This window comes from Psittacula echo (assembly GCF_963264785.1).
Source record: "Psittacula echo genome assembly, chromosome: 6".
NCBI classification, from domain to species: domain Eukaryota; kingdom Metazoa; phylum Chordata; class Aves; order Psittaciformes; family Psittacidae; genus Psittacula; species Psittacula echo.
In genome coordinates, this window is record NC_137743.1 from 31,120,859 (window position 1) to 31,141,995 (window position 21,137).

The 21,137-nt window shown below is 41.4% G+C and overlaps 1 protein-coding gene across 1 annotated transcript in view; it reads right to left on the reverse strand.

Annotated features, from left to right (window-relative positions):
* The window catches only part of PARP14 (poly(ADP-ribose) polymerase family member 14), a 46,792-nt gene extending 26,900 nt beyond the window's left edge, over positions 1-19,892 (reverse strand). The window contains exons 1-18 of the mRNA XM_080621982.1: positions 19,344-19,892; positions 19,134-19,240; positions 19,021-19,054; positions 17,109-17,306; positions 15,815-16,102; positions 13,685-13,921; positions 10,575-12,829; positions 9,937-10,170; positions 9,430-9,651; positions 8,333-8,423; positions 7,244-7,393; positions 6,648-6,710; positions 5,468-5,635; positions 4,026-4,232; positions 3,344-3,931; positions 2,001-2,146; positions 1,287-1,461; positions 596-879 (exon numbers count right to left, since the gene is read on the reverse strand). Coding sequence (XP_080478108.1) covers positions 596-879; positions 1,287-1,461; positions 2,001-2,146; positions 3,344-3,931; positions 4,026-4,232; positions 5,468-5,635; positions 6,648-6,710; positions 7,244-7,393; positions 8,333-8,423; positions 9,430-9,651; positions 9,937-10,170; positions 10,575-12,829; positions 13,685-13,921; positions 15,815-16,102; positions 17,109-17,306; positions 19,021-19,054; positions 19,134-19,240; positions 19,344-19,536 — 5,640 coding nt within the window. The 5' untranslated portion in view covers positions 19,537-19,892. The remainder of the gene's footprint in view (positions 1-595; positions 880-1,286; positions 1,462-2,000; positions 2,147-3,343; positions 3,932-4,025; positions 4,233-5,467; positions 5,636-6,647; positions 6,711-7,243; positions 7,394-8,332; positions 8,424-9,429; positions 9,652-9,936; positions 10,171-10,574; positions 12,830-13,684; positions 13,922-15,814; positions 16,103-17,108; positions 17,307-19,020; positions 19,055-19,133; positions 19,241-19,343) is intronic.
* Between the last annotated feature and the right edge of the window lie 1,245 nt (positions 19,893-21,137).

Here is a 21,137-nt window from a genome sequence, read left to right on the forward strand (position 1 = left end):
TAGAACCACTTTTTACCCTGCCAGAGAGGGTTATTGTATTAAAAAGATGCAACTGGGTCTTTGAGCCATCAAGTTCATTGAAGATCACTGGTTGAAAACCCATACTAAGTGTTCAGAGAGATCTAGACAAACACAAGCCATTAACTACAATTAGTTCATTTACTGAAAACCACTGTATCAGAATTTACAATGCAGACTGTCACAGAGTGCAAGAAGACATTGGAAATGCAACACTGAAATAGGATCCCTTCCACTCCCCCATCAGCACTCCCCACTGCCTAGTGCAACTCAGATGGCCATAAGGCTGAATGGAAAGGCTAATATGGGATAAAGGATTGATATGTAACCTAACAGCTGTTTTCAGTAGAATATCGAGCTCTCATGTTAAATATGTTAAATAGCTACACTGAGTGTAAACAAGCAGTCTTTCAGTGTATCAAAAATTGACAGAGGTTGCTTAAATGTAAACAAGCTGTAGGAAATTAATTTGTTAAAACTACTTGTTCTTTTCACTGTATATTTTGTTATAAAAGTGTTTACATCCCACCAAAGATTGAAAGACCAGAAATGATGGCTGCAATCAAAATGCTTATGCAGTGAAAGTGATAAGGTATTCTGGGTAAGCTTGAGCATCATGAAATATGATGAAAATTGATGGCTGCTTCACATCATCAGTTGAACTATCAAACCGATCTGTAGAGTTACTAGCGTTTTTTGCTGCTGGAATAATTGATCCTTTTCTCCCCCGAGAATATTCTCCAACAAGGACTCGAGCCAAGTACATGTACTTCTTCCCATCCTCATCTGGTGTAGAGTAGATGGCACTGGCAGAATAGCTGGCCTTAACGGCAAAGTATGTTCCATTTCCAAAGTGTGCAGCTACAGTCAGAAAAACAAATGTTTGTGAGCATTGTCATTAGCAGCAATCATTCACCTGCCATCTTCAGAGCATATGAATCTCCTGGCAGTTTTGCTTTTTATTTCCCATAGGGAGATATTAAAATGGGTTCAAACTTAAACAGGGAAAGTTTAGGTTAGATATAAGGAAGATCTTTACTGTGAGGGTAGTGAGGCACTGGGACAGGTTGCCCAAAGAAGTTCTGAATGCTCCATCCTTGCCAGCATTCAAGGCCAGGTTGGATGAGGCTTGCACAAACTGCTCTAGTGGAAGGTGTGCCTCCCTATGGCAGGGGGGTCGGAACTAGGTGATCTTAAGGTCCTTTCCAATCTAAACCATTCAATGATTCTATTCAGGAAAATGATAGTTGTTTTGAAATTCACATTACCATGCATTCCAGCATAGCTCCGGTTAAATCCGCCGTTGTTAATTAAGGTTAATGAATTCTTACTTGTCCCATGAAACAGATGCCTCTCATTATTTTTGTTGCCATTTTTGTTATCCATTTCACACTTTTTTATTTGGTAAGCCTTCCACAAATATAGGTTCTGTACCCTTTCAATCTGCAGAATTTGAGCACAAAACAGAAAGAAGGTTGCCATCATCAAAAAACATGAGTGTATATTAACAATTCTGTCTGCTTCCAAGATTCTACTCCTAGATCCAATGCATATATATCAACTATGAAATAAGTTAGTCAAGTCACTTCAAACTCTGGCATGATGGACAGCAGAACCCAGCCCAAGAGATGAGAGAAACACTCCATGGGAAAAAACACAGGAGAGATTTGCAGGTTTCTGGGGCAGAGATGGCATGCCAACCTGCAAAGCAGACATGGCTTACACAAGCAATTGCTCTGCTCTACTACAGCAAAAACAATTTAAGGGAAGAGCGGACTCCCTTGGTGCTGGAGAATCAACAGCTTAGAAGTTGTTCCAAATATCTCAACCACAACACTAAACTGATGCTGATTAAAGTTACTGACAGCCATAAGGACTTGTACAGCTTCAGAAATCCCAGTGGAATTCATTTTTCCATTGTTAGTATTCTTCGTCATTGCTATCAAAAGCATTTATGCTCAGACATGATGACAGGATTTTACCTTTTCAATTTTAAATGACTGACAGGTCTCCAGAAACTTTTTCTGCACATCTCTATATTCTCTTGTTTCTGGTCTTAGTTCCACTATTTTGAGTCGCTCGTTTTCCATATCATCCCATGTTGCAGGGTGTACAATTGACTCTTGACCTGCAGAAGAAACATAAAGCATATTTGCCCAAATTCCCTGCTTAAAATGAAACATGCCCTACTACCAAACCCTTCTAAACGCTCATACATCTAGCTTATCACCAGTGCCTATTGCTCTTTGTCAGCCAAAAGTATTCCGTGGGTCTTTTACCAGAGGATTAGGGCATTGTAGTATCTAGTTTGCCACTGCACTGGCAGCTGATGTGCTTGAATAAGTAGTTCCTAGACAAGTCTATTCTTCACAGCTGAAGAGGGATTCTCTGCGACATCTTTTACTGGTAGCTTTCCCTGCAAATCAAATTTTCAAGTATAAGTAGCAAATGCAGATTTACTGAGTAGTCAATTCTCATCAGCTAAGAGACTAGAAAAGCAAAGCATCTGAACAAGGAAGGACTTAAAAAGTTCAAGAATATATCCTCCATCTGAAAAGCAGAAGGATTTAAATTAAATAGTTCAAGAATATACCCTCCATCTGAAAAGCAGAAGGCTTTTAAATGGAGAAGACTATCTTCCTTTCATCCCTTCTCTCATTTCATGTGAGGCCTACTAATTAGCTATATTGTTAAATAGTAACACTGACTGATGCATATGTTGCAGATATCCAGCCTTATAGGTTCCTTCAATTAGAAGTGACATTTCTTGGTAAAAGAACAAAAAATAAAAACCTGAAAACATGTGCAGGAGGCATTACTAAAGCACTGGGGGCTGCACTGTTATTTAAACCCATCCACTTTCAAGGTTCAAGTGGACAAAAAGGTTGTTCCCATTAAGATATAAAATGTGCCCCTGTAAAACTGAGTCACGGCAGGACAAAGAAAGATAATACGAGAGAAAGTCCTGTACGGATGAGTAAGAAAAAGGTAGCTCTTCCTATTGGAAAGGACCAGAAGTAAGGGAAGAAGATACATCTCAAGAACTCAGAAGTGAGCTGAGATCTAGAATGATCACTGCTACAAACATTTAGCTACTGCCAGTAAGCCTGTTAAGAACCTCAAAATGCACTACCCACATTAAAAAAATAAAAAAAAATAATAAAAAAATTAGTAACTGCAGGATTCTTTTATTTTCATTTCCCAATTCAGGTCCCTCCTGCATTCTCCAGAAACGGACCTGCACAAAACTCTTAACAACATTTTGTCTATTCTTACCACTTCTTACTCTGCGGGAACGTCAGTCTGTCAAGATGCTTTTACTTACATTTATCAACACGTATAATGGGTGTACATTTTCCCTGGTCATCCACAACATGTTTAGCTTCTAAATTCACTGTGTATTTTTTCTCATTAATGATGACTGAAATATCTTTCTCCTTTGCAAGGAAAGCGTTTTCCAAGTACATATTTGTAAGATTGTCAAAGGGCACATAGGAATCCTTTTCATAATATTTCCACTCAGTTTTGCTTTTAAGATGTTCTGCACTGCTCTCTTTCAGTTTAGCATTTTTTACCCTGTAGATCATGTCTTGAATAGTCGAATAAGCAATCCAGACATCTTTTGCAACACCTGAAATTCGAATAGAGGTACCATCCAAATAAAGAGCAATCCTTAATTTATTTTCTAGGTCATGCAGTTCCTCACTCTGTTCTTCAACGAAATCAGAGATAAACTCATCTGTGATTTCTGCTTGAAACTGTTCCTTTAAGACTGCACTTCTCAACCAGTCTTCAGTTTCTTCCACTTTCTTTTTGCTTTCACCACAAATCTGCACAACAGCTAGCTCGATTTTCTTCTTCAAAACTGCTTTGGCTTTTCCATTTGGGGAAAGATTCTCAGAGCTCTGGAATGCTACATTAAAATACACAAGTAATTAGTATTAACCATTATCAGCTGGTGCTAAACAGATTGATCTATAATATGTATTTAAATGACATTTACTTACACTTTAACCTGGAAAGCTGTAATTTGGCTGCTGTTTTAGCAGAATTTTCTCTTTTCTGCATGCTTGTATGGAACACACTCAGCAGATGTGGCTGAAAGATGACAACTTTAACAGTTTTCACATACGGAGCAGAGTTACTTCTTGCAAAGTCAGTTACTGCATCTAGCATGTCTTCAGCGACTGCAGCTGCATCACAGCCTGCCTTGCCTGAAACAAGTCATAAGCATTTCGCCTTTAAACAGCACTAAGAACTGTTACAAATGGTTAAAACATCTCTAGAAGAAGTTATGAACATACCACAATCACTTGGATCATAAATATGTCAGAAATAACTGCAGGCTACCGGTTTGGAAAGGGAAAGGAGATTCGAGACATGTTTCCAGGAAGCAAAACATGAAAACTTACTGTTGTTGACATGGCAACTGATCAGGTTATTATGTAGACGATATGGCTTGTTTACCTAATATGCTCAATGGCCCAGTGGCAAACTCTTTGCTCAAAAAGCAAGTCTGGTTTTATTCATGCAAGAGGCCCCCCTGCATGCATGGGGCCTAGTTCTGGATTACCTGACTAGGGATTTGTACTGAAGTGAAAATTACAAGATGTGGATGATTTTCTGGCAAAGAACAGCCACATACCCTGATCAGCAAGTGCCTACCTGGAGCTCGACATGGATTCAGGGTCATCCAAGAGCAAAGGAGGACATGAATAAGGGAGTGAGAATCCCAGCAAGATAAAGGAGCTGGAATTTACTGAGTTGCTAAATTGTGGACTGTGGGCAAGCTTTGAAGGTCAGGTTCTCACACCTATGCTTAACCAATTATATGTTAGTTGTTAAGGGCCTTAAGGATATGTATCCAATCACAATGTGCCAAGTTACTGTAAGCAACTTTAAGCAATAGTATATAAAGAGTTAGTTTTCTACAATAAATGGCTTTTGTCTGATCACATTGATCTCTGACTGAGTCCATTCCGCGACAACAAGAGAAAAAAAAAAAAAAGGTGACAATCTGGCCTTTCTGACAGGTTCACATTTCATCCGTAGGAACCCTACTTGTGCAGCTGCTAGCCAGAGCTGCATTATCTACTGATTTCAGCAATGAAGAAGTAGTTCCCTGGATATTCTCTGATGAGCTGCCCACTCATGTTAGGCTGCTGTGACATATACTTATGGTTCTCCAGGAAGTATAGACATACTTTTTAATCCCCGTTAGCAAGAATATGTCGGATCTAGAGCACTCATACTCTTTACATGCCAGCTGACTGCAAGGAGTGAACCTTTCTAGGTCTTTATGAACTTATTCTAGCAGTTTTGAAGTCTGCAGTTTCTGAATATATTTTCACCAAAGAATAACCCCTCCAGATTAATCAATTTCATCACTTGAACCCTGAGATCAGCAGAATCACACACACTAAACCCACTTCAAAAGGGAGATAAAGACCTGTTCCAATTGCTGGGAAGGCGACAGAGGTGTACTGCTGAAATTCACACTCCTGAAGCACTGTGGAGACTAGCATCTTGATATCATCTTGGGCAAAAAAATGAATTATTTTTTTGCATGGCAGCCTTCCCGCTTGGGTGGTGATATAGCTCTTGTTAGCTTGTGAAGCTGAAACATTAAGTAGGAGAATATAATCAGTCAACAATTATCCACAATATAGATGTGTACTAATCCTCATTAGGACATGATAAATCATGACAAATATTCCCCAGAATAAGCTTCAAGTCTCCTTCCACAAACTGTGCATCCTCCTCTCTCTACTTTCACTTTCAAGGCACAGGCATCCATTTTATGTTTGCAAAACATTTGCCTCATTTGGCAAATAAATTTTGTGTGCACCTTTATTTGTCAAGTTTGCTCTGCAGTCTTTGAGAACTTCCTACAGACTAGTACTGTGCTTTGTGTTCATGCACACACAAGCATGCCATCTACCTTCATGCTACTCAACCTGAGTTACCCGCTTGGCCTGCACAACAGAGATTTATCCTCCTACCTCCTTCACGTAGTTCTTTTCCTTTGGTCCTCCAAGCTGACCTCCACACCAGCACCCCCCACTGCCCTTACTTTGAGGGCCACACACTTGTCCATCCTTACTCCCCATCCATTACATCTGCTGTTCTAGCTGTATTTGGTTTACAAATAAATGCCTCTTCTGAGGCAGGAAACCAACTTCCCCAGTTCTCCCCCTTGGTCACACACAGGATGTGATTGTGATTTGCTGTTGGCTTAACTAGCAACCATTTTCTCAGGAGTGACAAGAGGAGTTGCTTCCAGTGGGGTATGGCTTCTCTATTAACGTTTCTGTCAACATCATCCTTGTTCATGGCTCTGTTTGATGTAGATTCAATTTGGTTTTATCATGGAAAGCTTTATTGGAATAACAGGATGCAATAATGAATACATTTAGTTCTTTACAGATGCTTAGAAGCCCTCTCTTCAAGACGTTTCTTTTACTTCCCTCATTAGATGTTTTACAAGTATCACATTAACTGATTACAAACTAGCTGATGTAACACAGTGCATAGTACAGATGGATGTACAGTAGGCACCGAGAAAGTATTCCAACAGATTCCTGCCATACATGAACACTTTCAGGAAGGAGGTCAGAAATGTACTATACCTAGTTGGGCACATTCATCTTCAACTACTTTTCCAGCACCGTCCAGAATTGCTCTAGAGACACCTTAAATTAGAAGAGGCATGTGAATCCACAGTTACTACTGTTAATGCCATAAAGTCCCATCTGAGGTAGAATTGCATACCACATAATATCTAAAATATCTCAATCCTCATAACAGTAAAGGTTATAAATGAAAAGCAGCCTAAATTTTAGGCTTATGCTTTTCAATTCAGTGATGTCTAAAGTACCTAACAAGTTTCTCTGAGGTCAAAACCTCACTGAGGTTTGTCTTCTTGTTTAGTCTGACAGATGTTCTATGAAAGGATTATATAAAACAAAAATTATTAGATTCCCTTTCTTCAAGAGTCTTAACCATGCCATCCTGTAACATAGATTAACAAGAAAAAGGAAGTTTCAGACACTTCCTAATTGAACCTTTGTACCCCAAGCAGCAAAACAGAAACCACACTGTGAAACAAAAGGGTTTGAAACATTGAGGGGAGAGAGGGGAAGAAGGGGGAAGAATGCTTCCTACTCCCCTTATCCAGCCCTTCCAACCACACACACAGTTTTCATACATAAGTCAACTAAAGTACCTTTTTTGAGGCTGAAGGTTTTGTTTGTTATGTTTACAATAACATCTCCCTCTTCTTTGGTAATATCACCTTCTGCCACCTGGAACACGATGGAGCCAATAGTCATTTCATGTACATTCTGTGCTGGCATTGAAGAGGTACCAGAGAAAGCTGCAGAAAAGAAAGAGAGCAGAAGGGAGCGATGAAGTAAGAGATAAGGCACTTGTTCATGGGCACAATGCCTACAGAGACCACAGTCTGGCTCCACATTTAGCGTGTAAAGAAGACTGCTTGCCATGTTAACTGAAAATCATTCCTTCTCACAGGAGCCTCTCATCAACCTTCACCTATTCCCATCATTGCTATTCATGCTGAGATGGCAGAAAAACCTGTTTCACTTCACACCTGGTATACAGACACTACCTTGCAACATTTTACTGTATAAACCTTTGCAAAATTCCAAGGTAAGAAAGCAGCAAACTCACCAAGTCTCACTCCCTTGCTCCTCTGTTTCACAGAGTTTTCAAGCAGGTTCTCTACTGTGTGACAGGAACTTTTTACCTACACATTATTTGTAAAAACTGGATTAAGTTTTCAACCATTTCCTACACTCCGCAGTTCTGTTAGGCTGGATAACACCAAAGACATTTCACTCTGGTTTTGCTGTTCATCTGAATGTGTAAAAGATCTAAGAGTACTCCAAAGAGGCCACTTGAAAACACATAACCAGGAACACACCTGCCTTCCTAAGACATAGGAAGACACTGACCTGTTCATGATCTAATCAAGTACTGCAGCAATAAAAGAAACAGCCCTACTTGTGCCCTCAGCACACGATAGCTTCTGCTGTAGGGGCACTAGCCAGGTAATGAATCACAGGTACCTTTTTTTTCCTTAGCATCTACAACACTGTTTCAGACATTACAGAGATACTCAGGCTGAAAATACTATATGCTGTCTTTTCAGCAGCTATTTCAACTGTTACTTGGACTTTGGGAATGACATGCCCACCAAACAAATATCTGAACATCTCTAATGAACACCTCCCCTGGAATATTTAAAAGAATAAAAATATCCAGCAGGCACACAACTTCTGTGAAGCAAGCTTACCTGTGTCTTGGGTACTCTTACTTGCAGAAGTCTTCTGCACTCTAACTTCTACAGTATTTCCACACCTGCTTTTAAGTTCATCTGAGAATTCCTAGAGAAGGAAATTACAATCCACCCCTGTAGAAGTCCTTAGATTAGTTTTCAAACCTTTATTTCTACTGGCTAAAGTTAAAAAAACCCACGTATATTTAGGAAGAGCTTAATGTAAATTACTTCATACCATGTGCCTAGATGCTCATAGCAAGTCTAGACACACAGTTGTTCTCAGAGAGCAAGGTTAGTCAGTGTGAGCAACAGACATAATTGATAAATAACTAAGTCAAAGCCCTAGTTACCATTCCAGAGGGATACATTAACAGATGGCACCCTTACACCAATGGCCTAGTTTACACTCCTATTCAAATGTTGCAGCTAATACTACCCTTCTCTGTGCACAATAGGCTTTGGTGCAGTAACCTTCCAGTTTGGCCTTTCAAAATGTATTAGCACAAAATAGCAGAAGTCAAGAGAAGCAGAAACATTTATTTGGCAGTAATTCACAGGGGGTCTACCGTATTTTGCGAGATGTGTGTGTGAAATGAGTAACTTCAGTGCAGATATAGAAAATTTGTGCTAACACGATACTGAAGAAAGCGGGATATGGAATACTGATACGTTTCTACAGGAGATGTTTACAGCACAGCAATCCTAGCATCATTATTCTTCCTAAAAAAGACACTAGTACTCCATTGAAAGCACTCCTCTTTCCAAGAGTGAAGGCATCTATGCAGGAGTTGCAGCAAATTCATTTGTAGGCAAGTCCTTGGTACTGAAGAATTAGACGAGTTCATGAGATGAAGGCACTTATACTTTCATCTATATTATTACCAGGAAACAGAAAAGGATGGGAAGGGAATAGGGCTATACAGGACAGGCAGGTGACCATTAACAGAAAAAAGAACTTTCAGTATACACAAGAAAGAGACTGTCAGCAAACTTCTTTAGTATAAGCCCAAGCACCCTGTGGATTCTTTGGAGATCATCAGAGAGCCAAGTATCATGAGATAGAACCCCAATAAACTTGCAGATAATAGAGACAGAAATATATGGTAACTCACCTGAATATTAGCTATGTCTTTTGGATGCAACAGAAAGTGAACTTCCTCAAGAGAATTTACTCCATTTTTACTACTGAATTCAAACACCTTGTCAAACAGTAATTTAGCAACAACAGACCTTGGGAATCCCAAATTCCCTGTCCCAATTGCTGGGAAAGTAATTGACTTTAAAGATAGTTCCTCAGCAATCTCCAGGCATTTTGTGATGATGTCACCCAAGACCTGTAAAGCACAATTATTTTTTCAGTTACTGAAAGTAAATTTTTTCTTTCCAGTATATGCAATGTAGCACATCCCCTTTAGCTACCTCTTGGTATTAAAATACAGTAATTGCATACATTACAAGGAATATATTAGTAAACAAAGGATCAGACACGCAGTAAGGAAGGAATAAGCCAAACTCTTCCACCTTCCTTGACACTGTCCCCCATTTCAAATAAAAAGTGGCATTAAACCCAGTATAAAGACCAGTCAAATTAGAGTTCAGGCAAATAAAACCCCTTATACCTTTGTAGATGTATATCCCTGTAACCATGCAGGTACGACAGCATGAAGCACAACACTGCAACTTAGATTGTAACCTTTTGTTTTCAACACAGAACCTTCCTCAGGTGTTTTTCCTAGGCCTTCTTCTTTTAAGCCTCTCTGAAGCATTGGCCCTGCCTTTCTTAGCAAAGCTTTGGAGAGGGGCCCTTTATGAAGCTGGAGATCTTTGGCAACACTGATGACAACAATGTCCGTCTGAAAAACACACAAGCAAAACCTCTAGTTTATAAGTATCAAATTCAAATCTTGCACTGATGAATCTAATACAGTCTGCCTGCTGATTTACAAAGTAAAGTTTTGGGACTGCTATCTGAGAGTGAGCAAAGAAGTTATGCTCAATTCTAGCATCACAAACCTGCCCAAAGTACACGAAAGCTGAGTTAACAGTGAAATACATTTCATGCCAATGGGAGAAAGTGAAAATTCTGCATTCCTGGTCTACTCATTCTGCCTCCACTTGGAAAATGTTTATGCAAGTTTGTTTTCCAAGAGAAACTCGCACATCAATCACTGAGGTAAGCAGGACCTCACATGTGTGGCTGGTTTAGAGAAAAACAAGCAGCTTGGTATTTTAAGAGCAGGTAATTTAAAACACTTACTGTAGCATCTTCAATTCCTCCTTCTTTCAGCATGATGGCAAGGCCTTCCTCAGTGGTTACCAATGGGAAGTTCCTGCTATTTTGAGAAATTTTCCTTTTCCTAGGCTGATGAACTGTACTGGTCTGATGCAGTGAAGTGTAGCAAGGTGGATAATCTGAAAACACTTCTCCCAGTGCCTTGCTGAAAGCCTGAATTTTATTCTGTGCAATATCCACAAGATGAATCTCCTTCAAGTGGATGTCACCCTTGGATTCTTCCAAGGTCTCCTTGATGGAGGCTACAATCGAATACGTACACAGTTCCAGTGGGAAGCCAAAAATCCCTCCACTTATAGCGGGCAGAGCTATAGAACGATGATGAAGCGTGTCAGCTAGTTGCAGACTTTTCTTCACTGTCTGTCTTAACAAGCACACACACTGTTCTGCTTCATCCTTCCTCCACCTGGGCCCAACAGCATGAATTATGTTCTTGCAGGGAAGTTTCCCTGCACCCGTGATAACCACACACCCAGGCTGCAAGCTTCCGCTCTTCTTCACCAGCTCATCACACTCCTGTTGTATCTCTGGACCAGCTGCTTTTAACAGTGCCCAAGCAACACCACCGTTGTGTTTTAGGTCTTCATTAGATGCATTTACCACAACATCAACGGGATGAGTGCACAAGTCATCTTTATAAACTGCTACTACAACTCCACCTACGGTCACCTGCCCATAGGGTTTACCTACATTACTGTGTCCTTGCTGTTCTTCCAGCTGCTCTTCTGACTGCTCTTCCAGCCTCACTAGACACTCAAAGTCTTGTTTCGCACTGGCAGCAAAGAAGTGTTCTCGCTCTTTGAAATATGACTTGGCTCCTGGCTTTCTAATTACCACACGTTTATAATGCAAGCCAGACAGAATTTGTTCAACTAAGGTGACTCCCTTCAGCACTTCTTTTCTTGGCCCACTCAAGGATATAACTCTACATTTCTTCTGTGTGATAAAGTCAACTTTCACGTCTTTATTCCGTAACTCACCCCAAACACTGGTCTTCTCTTTTTCAAAAAAGAGTATGACCGCCATGGGCTTTCCTACGATGAACTTTTGTACTTGTGTGTTTTTATCCATAAAGCTAAAAAGTTCCTCAAAGGCTTTTTCTACTGCTTGACAACAACCAGCAATAATGACCTGACTCTGTGCCTGAGTGACTGCTACAGCTTTATTAGAGCAGTTTTCTTTAGTGAGCATTTTCCATTCCTGCTTCTGAAGGACTGACTCATCCTCCAATGTAATGCTTTTGTAGACCAGTTCCTTCTTTATTTCTTCTTCTGCTTTTAGGAGATCTTCAGGAGCATTCCCTTTCAAGATGATAGCATCTTGGCAAAGCTCATAAAAGGCATTAATTTCTTTTGTCATAAACAGGCTCTGTGACAGGGTTTCATTATCAATATGCTCTAAAAACTGGAAAATATAAGGGTGGACATTAACTGTTTTCTTTACCATTTTGTGTATATTCTCTAATATTTCCCCTTTTACTTTATAAACTTCCTCGGGCATTCCACATAGGTTAATTATCTTCTGCAAAGGATCATAATTTATCTGCAGGGCTGGGAACTCCATATGACTTTTTTTTTCAAGGCCAGTATTCTGTAAAATTGCATATTCCCCTGGACTCACCAACACTATTTCTTCAGTTCTTCTTTTTTCTCTTTCAATTTCTCTAGTGGCCTTTTCCATCAGAAGGGTCAGTTCTTGTTCAACATTCTTCACAACTTCTTTTTCACCTACTAGAACAAGTAAGTCCTTGGAAATATATGGGATTATCAGATACTCACTGCGGGTAAAGCTGTTTCTAATGGCTTCCCACACCTCAGCACTTACTTGACGTTTAATTGCTTTGTACTTCGATATGCTATGTGAAAATGCTGTGGAAACATTTTCATTCCATGTCTTGATCACTTTAGATACTGATCGCTTCTGCTCAGACAAAGTAGCTGAAGGATGCAAAGTAACTTTTGGGTCTGCACAGCAGGGTTCAGGCCACGTTAGCACACAATTATGCTTTGCCATTTCACAACTTATTGTCTCAATTAGTCTATTATTTTTCAGCAAGTAATACCAGATATATGGATCCAGTGGCAACATAATTGGATCTGGCTTCTTTATTTGTGGCCCTTGCTTTCCATATAGAGCTGTTCCCAGCGAGGTGTAGAAAGGATAGACAAAGATTGGTGTTTTGTTGAGTGAATGCTTCTTTGCCAAGATATTGGTTACATCTAAAACAAACAAAAAAATCCCAAACAATTATGCTAGAACTTAAAACCAAAGAGGTTTTTTTTTTAACTTCGTATTTTACATAATAATGTTTCTTATGTCTAAGAATAGTTTTTCATTCATTTCCCAGATAGAAATAATTCCAAATTATTCAAGAGTTACTGGTTTTAAATGCCAAAAACTAAGAGAGACAGCTAAGAACCAACACTGTCCACCTCCAGGAGGCATACACAGCTCTGTCCCCACTTCTGTTATACGCTGTACTTGAAGTGCTCAACTCAGTAGCTATCTGGGCTATTACTCAGCAGTATAAAGTGATCACTCCTCCATTTCCCCCCTCCCCCAAAAAGATCATCTACTTTTTTCAACATCCTTCCAGCTTCCCCTTTCACTCCAACGCCTCCATCTTCCCTCTTGTCCTCCACCTTCCACAGATGCTCATGTTTCTGTCACTGGCTGGACAAACCACAGCACCTGCTCTTTGACCAAAAACCTCCCCAAGAAGTTGTTCTCACACAAGCCAGACAGCACACATTGCCATGAGGCAGCTGATGGTGAAGGTGACAGCTGGAGGGGATGTGTCCTGCACTAGCACTAGGTAGGCCTGTGCTTTCTCTACTGAACTCAAACTGTAACCTGAACTCTGTCAGGATCAAGGCCTGGATGAAATAAACTATTCTATGCTGCATGCTCAGCTGGTCCAAAACGTAAGCTTGCACTCCAGTTGGCAGAGACCTGCTGACAAAGCACCAACCTACTGTATTATGAGGGCAAAATAGGCATTTCTCTAGAAAATCCACATTTGGATCTTTAAATTAAGGGATCTCAAAGAAGTAAGATTTGTATTTCTGCATTACCTTTATGGTCATTGAATGTAATGATAGCTGCATCTTCATCAGGCAGCTGCTGAACATCCTCCACAGGCGCACCTCCATTCTTCTTATTCTCAAAGTAGACGGTTATATAGTCACTGGGTATGTTAGGTGGTATATTTTCAGCCCTAATGCTTTTTGTTAGCTCAAGGCACCGTGCAGTAATATTTTGTTCCTTTGCTCTGTGGTTTTGATTAAACTTCTCAACAAATTCCACTGCAGCTGAAACGGGAGAAGAAAAAAAGAAAAAGAAACAGAAAAAGAAAAACCAAGATCAAACTAGTACCTTGCTTTCTTATCATGATGGTAGCAGACTATCCTTGTGCGCATTGACCACAGCACTGAATTACAAAGCATCTATCAGCTAAGAGGTGCCCACAAAGCTACTTCTTTCCACATATTAAGTATCTGTCACCTAGTATTCACCACATGGATGATCACAATTGTTGACTACAACTACTGTAGCCAGAATCTGTCACTGGTTTTCCTACTGAGTAGCACTGGATCTATCCTAAATGAAATTAAGGTCAGGTTCATTTTTGGGCTATGGCTTTACACACAACTAATCAGACATAAGTCAACAGTTCAAATTTGGATTCGTTCAGGTTTATGATAAACACATTCTATTTTCACTGGGTTTTCCCCCTGTTGTCATCACAGTAAAAGGCAGTCTTTTACATTTGTCAGGCAAACACACAATTAAGTTTTTAAAGGATCTATTTATTTCCTAAAGGCTACACCAAAAACCTGTGACTAGACCACAATATGAAAGGCAAATAATTTCTGACTTCTCAAGCAGAAAACACTTTCTCAGAGACTAAAAACTTCTTTGGTTTAGTTATACCACAGACTAATCCCTTCACAACTTTAAGATTCCTAAGCAACTTCATTCTTACATATTACCAATAATACAACTGTTCCCGCTAAGTTGAGTCAAAGTAGCATATAATCTATTTTCACCACGTTCTACCTTCTCAAGAATTTACAATTTTTCCACACAGAAGACAGAGTTCTCTCTTCTTTCCTGTCCCATCTCTTCACCCAGAATCAAGTACATGTAAAATCACCTTGTCCCTAAAAGAGCTCAAGTGCAGCAGCACTTGAAGAATCCTGGAACCAGTTCACCACGTCAATGTAATTCAGTTCTCCTGGTAACACGGTGCTGTTATCTCTACAACATCAGCTATAGCATTGGCTTACACTATTTCTGAATCTGATCTTATCAGATCACTCACTGTTGCCCATGTCCTGGGATGGAATTTGTCGGTAATATCAACCATAAGTCAATCGGGAAGTGCCCCTGACGTGTCACTGGTGAGAAGTAGGAGCAAACACCTCTCTTGTCACCTGGAAGATGCCTCTGCTGTAAATCACTAATAAGGCAGAAGAGAAAGTATATGTGTTTTAGGGTATCAAATACCCTAAAAAAAAAACAACCCCACGGTAGGCACACAGTACCTTTACAACTAGCTGGTACTGCAGCATCAGGCAAAGCACACAGTGTTAATCCCATACTTTACACAACTGACAACTGCTACTCTGCATAAGCACAGCATCACTTGCCTCAGCATCCCAGGGTCCATGCAGTGCAGTCTCCAGCAATGACCACAGCAGGCATCTTTCTAGGGAACAGCTGTAAGAAGATGCTGCTTCCCTAATCCTCTCCCAGCCTCCAATCTATTACAGTAGATCCCACAGGCCTAATGCAGCCTATTTAATAATGTTGAAAACCTTTGTTCCACCTACTTGTTCAATTTTCCCTCAAATACATACAAACTTACTACACATGTGACACCTTTTGGCAAAGAGAGCCTTTATCATCAATCTTTTCTGAGACCAAATACATCCTTTTATTGCTTGCGTGAAGTTAGAGTTTGGTTTTAGTCCTACCTGTTCTGTTTACTATGCAAATCAGAGGGTTTACTAACCTTCTTCTGCCTACCTTTTTTCTGTAAGGTATAGAGGCCAGTGCATGTCATTAACTTTAGTAGAGTAAATCCTCATTTAAAATGAGGTAACATCAGATTAAACTTTAAACCTATGACAGAAAATATTAGTCTCCCTCACACACACACAAGTAGCTAATAAGAAAGATCCACAACTCTGACTCCTTACCAATATTTCCAGTAAAAGTAACTACAGCAGCATGTATTTCAGGTATCATTTCCACACTGAAGTCACCATCATCCTCTGACAAGCTACTTATGTTCTCCACCAGCAGGATTAACATGCAGTCTTTTACTGTTTCCTGCACATTTTCAAGCACAACTGTGGTGGAAGGCAGTGATCTTTGAGAGTCCTCTACTTGGCCTGGCTCCTGGAGAGTATCCACTTGCCATGGCTTCACAAACAGGTCAATTTTCTTCACCGAGTGATGCTTCCTTTGCAAAACTTCTTGGGCATCTAGTTTCACAAGAAAACAAACAAAGATATGATCTTCCCTTCCCCTCCTGCCATAGCAGAGCAACGTGTTAAATTATACTCTACTTTAAAAGCCTGGCCAGCCATATTTTATTACATCACAGAAGAACAGAAATAAGACAAAACTACATTGAACATTAGGGTCAGGATAAAAGCTACTGTATGTTCTAGATGTCCCCAGTGTCCCCCAAGACAGAAAAGAAAAGAGTTATTTTTTGAGGTAAGTGCTAACTCCTACTAGGACACCTCAAGTGCAAGAAACTGTTCTCCAGATCAGTAACATTTAATAAATATTAAATAAAGAAACAGTCTTCCATCCTGATTATTTTGCGTATTTAACTATTAACTATGTAACTATATTTGACTATGCTAAATATTTAATTATATTTAACTATTCCTTCTGCATAAACAGTTTCCTCTTTTTGCATAAATCTTTCACACACTAACAAGTAGCCAACAGCACTTTAGTGTAGAGAAAAACAGAGAAAAAAACAGATAAATCAAAGCTACTTTAAAAAACCTTTTTCATCATAAAGGTGAGTATTCACCTCTCTGTCTTATAAATACATAATATTTACTACAACTTTTCCTTCCAATTCTCAAAACCCTGGCAATTGAAACGAATATGAAAGAAAATACAACACAATAGTATTTACCCATGATTTGCAGTTAATAATGTACTATGCTTTATCCAGTCTCCTAAACAGGAATTAAAGCTTATGTATTCTGTGGTCTCCTGATATCATTTCTCCAGCATTATTCTCTGTGAGCCTTGATCAAGAACTTGGGACAGCTCTAGAGAACCACTGTCAGAAGCACACATCTGTATTGGATGGACAGGCACATTTGTTCCTTTTACATCCCGCCAGCCTTCAGAATAATACACCATTTCTGATGGATCAATACCCACAAAGAGAGCCAGCACTGGTAAAGGCTTATTTTTAGAAGTGAGCTTTAGTAATATAACAGCCAAAAGATACGATCATACCTTCCTCATCCTGAAAGGTGATGATCATTTGCTGATCTTTTTTGACGTAGGACTTAATGGTCCCCCCACCAGACTTCTTTTTATTTTCAAAGTACATTTCCACAATCTCATCTTCTATTTCCTCCCCAGAGGCAGTGGTTACTACTATGACAGATTTCCTAGGGCTTGCTTTTTTCACTTCCAGTTTCTCACATGATCCTGGAATGAAACATCACAGCCTAGTGCAAAAGTTAACAGAAACCCCAAGCTTATTATCTTCCAATTTTTCACAACACTTTTTGTTCAGATCATGGATAAGATGAGGAAAAAGAACAGTAGTATTTCAGGTGTTGTTTTTTATCACAACAGCCTTCAAATCCCAAATAAGATGAGCATATCACTAGCATGAGTTGTTGTATAAATAGGTGAGGAGAAAAGGCTTCCATTAATCCCCAGGCAAGAGCAGCATAAATAATGGCTATGAAAACTTCTTTACAAGTTCACGATCAGGGTATCCATCACTTTTCTGCCTCTCCATTTACAGTTCTAGCCATTGCTGCGGTTGCTGGGTCTATACATGTTGCGCCACCAGAGCTCAGGTGTACCTGGGGTACACAGCTACAGATGTTCTATCACAGGTCTCCCCAGCAAGGCTGGTGGCAGCAGGGCAGCTCTGTGTAGGGACATTACCCAGAACTCAGCATCCACTGCATACTATCCCTAAGGAACTGACCTCTCTGAGGTAGCCAGTGAAGAGGGGAGTTTCCTAAAGGAACTCATACAAAGGAAAAAAAAAGGGTATTTGTTTACTTATTTAAGCTCAAGATCATTATTTCTACACTACATTAGAGAAACACCGCAAGCCACCCAGGTGACCAGGGCAATACTGCAGCATAGAGGTCAGTGAAAACCAATGAAGCAAGAATACAGTGGTGTCTGTTTGGTAAGTGTCACGCTTGCCTGTTTTCTCCTGCTGAGTTCACACAGAATAAGTTTCCTTAGTCTGGCATGTGGGAAGTGACACCTGAGGTTCATTAACTAGACAGTCACTGGGTACTTCAAGAAGAAGAGAGTCACACTCTTGCTGTACCAGGAGCTAGCATAGATTGAATTTAGTTTTATTTGACATTGTCAGAATCACAGACTTCTATATATTACTTTTTGCAAACCATATTTCAAGTGTGGTCATAGAAATGCTCTTTAAGCTCAAGAAGCCTCAGGCGTAATGTTAAAAACTAAACTAGCACACCATTATGCTTCATGTTCCCTTGCAAGCACATCCTCCCATGCATTACAGCACAGCCCTCACAGAGGAACGGTGTGTTGAACAAAAAACCCGTTGAGGACATCCTGCCCTGGAAGGAAGCGCCTTTAGAAGTCAAGCGCCCCTGTAAAAGTGTCTATCGTGATGTATGCTGACTCTGCACCACATCCCTACCTACTGGCTTGAAACAATAAGGAACACAGCTAAATTAGAAACCAAAAGGTAACGGCAATATCTGCCTAGCTGCTTTCCTGGCCTTGCACCCTGGGTCTTCACCTGTGTGCCACTCTTATTGGCACAAGTAACTCATTTGCATGTAGGATAAACGTGGTATGTGTGACTAGCCAACTCTGGTTCCACAAGGAGAACGCAGATGATGTCTGATGGAACCACAACAAAAACTGCATGGAGAGTTAGTTCGTTCAGGTTTTATGCATGCCTTGGAGTTTACTTAAGCACTATCCTTTATAAATTACATTAAATTCATGTTTTAAAAAGCGAAGGGGAGTGGTGGAGGTGGTGAAATGACAGAGCACATCTCAACGCCAGCCTGGGCAAGCTCTCGACGAGCAGACAGCTGTGTTACCATTCCCTGTCCCTCCCTTCCCCGCCCCAGAGGTGTCCAGACCCGGAGTCCCGGCCCCGCACCGCGCCTCACGAAGACCCTACCTGACGCCTCGGTCCCGCCAACTGGTGCCACCTCCTGCAAGCGGAACCGGAGGACAGCGGTTACCGCGGCCCCGCTGGCCCGGCCGCCCTCCACGCCAACCCGCCCGCCTCACCTGCGCCTGGCAGCCGTCCGCAGGCAGCTCGGTAACGAGTAGCGACAGCTGCCCCCTGGGCTCCCACTCAAGCTCATGGACCCGCCGGTCGAGCACCCGTTGCCTCACTGTCAACACGACACACACCGGTGAGGGGACGGATGCCACCGCCGGACCTCCCGTTCCCAAACGCGGGTAGCGGTCATTGGTGCCCCTACCCCGGCCGCTCACCTTCAGGGTGAACGAAACAGACGAGGAGGTGCCCGGTCGCGGTCTCGGCCCGCAGCTCGCACTCGCCGCCCCCTGAGCGCTTCTGGCTCTGGAAGTAGCAGAGCAGCTTCCTCCTCAGGGCAGGGGGCGGCTCAGCGGAGCCCCAGTCGCCGCGCACCAGCAGCGGGAAGCCGCCCGGCCGCTGCCCCGCCATGACCGCGCCTACACCACCCCCACCCCTACCCCTACCCCTTCAGTTTCGGTTTCATTTCTTCAGCGACGGAGGCAAAAGCAGCGCCGGGCTCCGCCCTCCGCGGGGAGCGCTGCCACTCCACACGACGGGCAGGAAGGGTCCTCCCGCCGGCCTCTGTATGCAGCCCTGGTTACACAACCCGCTCTGCTCGGGAGGCCGTGAGCATAACGCGGTACTTGCGCAGAGCCGCGGCAGAACCTGGTTTTACAAATGGAGCTGTTCTCAGTGCCTGAGCTTTTAACTCAGGCAGTGAGTAATACTCACTCTCCCTGCCTTACGTTTTGAAACCAAGTCCTGGCACAAAGTAAAACTACGTGTTTCCATCATTCTCCATCAGAAATACTTCTATCACTGTGCAAGATTGCAACGAATTGCGCCTCTGGCTACGGTCACACACCCAGCACTGTTGCTTTTGCTTTATTGACTTTGTCCCTCAATAAAACCCTGTTATCTCGATTAGAGGAGTGATTTCGTATTTCACATGCCCCATCCCTGAAAGTGTCAAGGTCAAGTTGGATGGGGCTTTGAGCAGCCTGGTCTAGTGTAAGGTGTCCCTGCCTATGGCAGTGGGGTTGGAACTAGGTAATCTTTAAGGTCCCTTCCAACTCAAACCAGTTTATGATTCTATGAAAGAGTGTTCCTCAGACCAACATGTCAGCTAGCTGAGGCATTTTCAAGCATGTGCCCAGGACTTCCCCTTGCAAAGTTTCAGCTGTTTCTTGCTGTGTATTTTACTAATGTGCCCAAATCTGAGACACTAAAATAGCAGATAAATGAAAATTTGTTTTGTTAGACATGCTGAATGGGCCCACAGGGATGCCTTTGTTTCTCAGTGGGCCATTAATCTTTTGTTTCTTAATTTCCTGTTCTCTCAACAGTTTGCCCAGGCACATGCTCTCCTCCCTTGCAGTAATCCAGGCAAAGTGTCTGACTTTGAAAGCAGATCGGGTAGGTTTATTCATAAATGGTACAGCTGGTTATAGGATAAAGGTTTGGGAGCTTTCAGAGACAGTCAGCAGGACTCCACTGCAAAACTCAGCCTTCAAACTTTGCCACAGATAAAATGGGAGCCAGTGAGTTATCAGACAGGGGCCCAACACTGAAGAACTGGCTAACTGTGACAGAAAGCAACACGAGTGACTCACAGAAATTGGAGAGATTTGACATTCACAGCTTGTTTCACTGTGCTGAAAAGCACAGCCATTTAGAAACAACTGGAATGCTGGTATCTTACTGCATAGAAAAGGAGGAAACATGAAATAGTGTAAAATGTGAAAACAAATGTGGTAAAACAAAACCACAGTAGAAAAGATACTGTAACCCGCATGGAAACCAAACAGTGCTGATATTATGACACATGAAAGTCAAGGAGGTAAAGTAATACTGCCTATTTACAATGTGGGAACCTAAAATAAAGAGAAGAAAAAAGGAGGTGGCATGGGGTCCAAATCACCCCAAGTCGTGGTGCTGGTGGTAAATTCCTAAATAAAAAACCAAACCAACTATACTTATTTAAAATAGGAAGGAAAAGCTGTACAGAAGAATGCAGAACTGGGCAGATG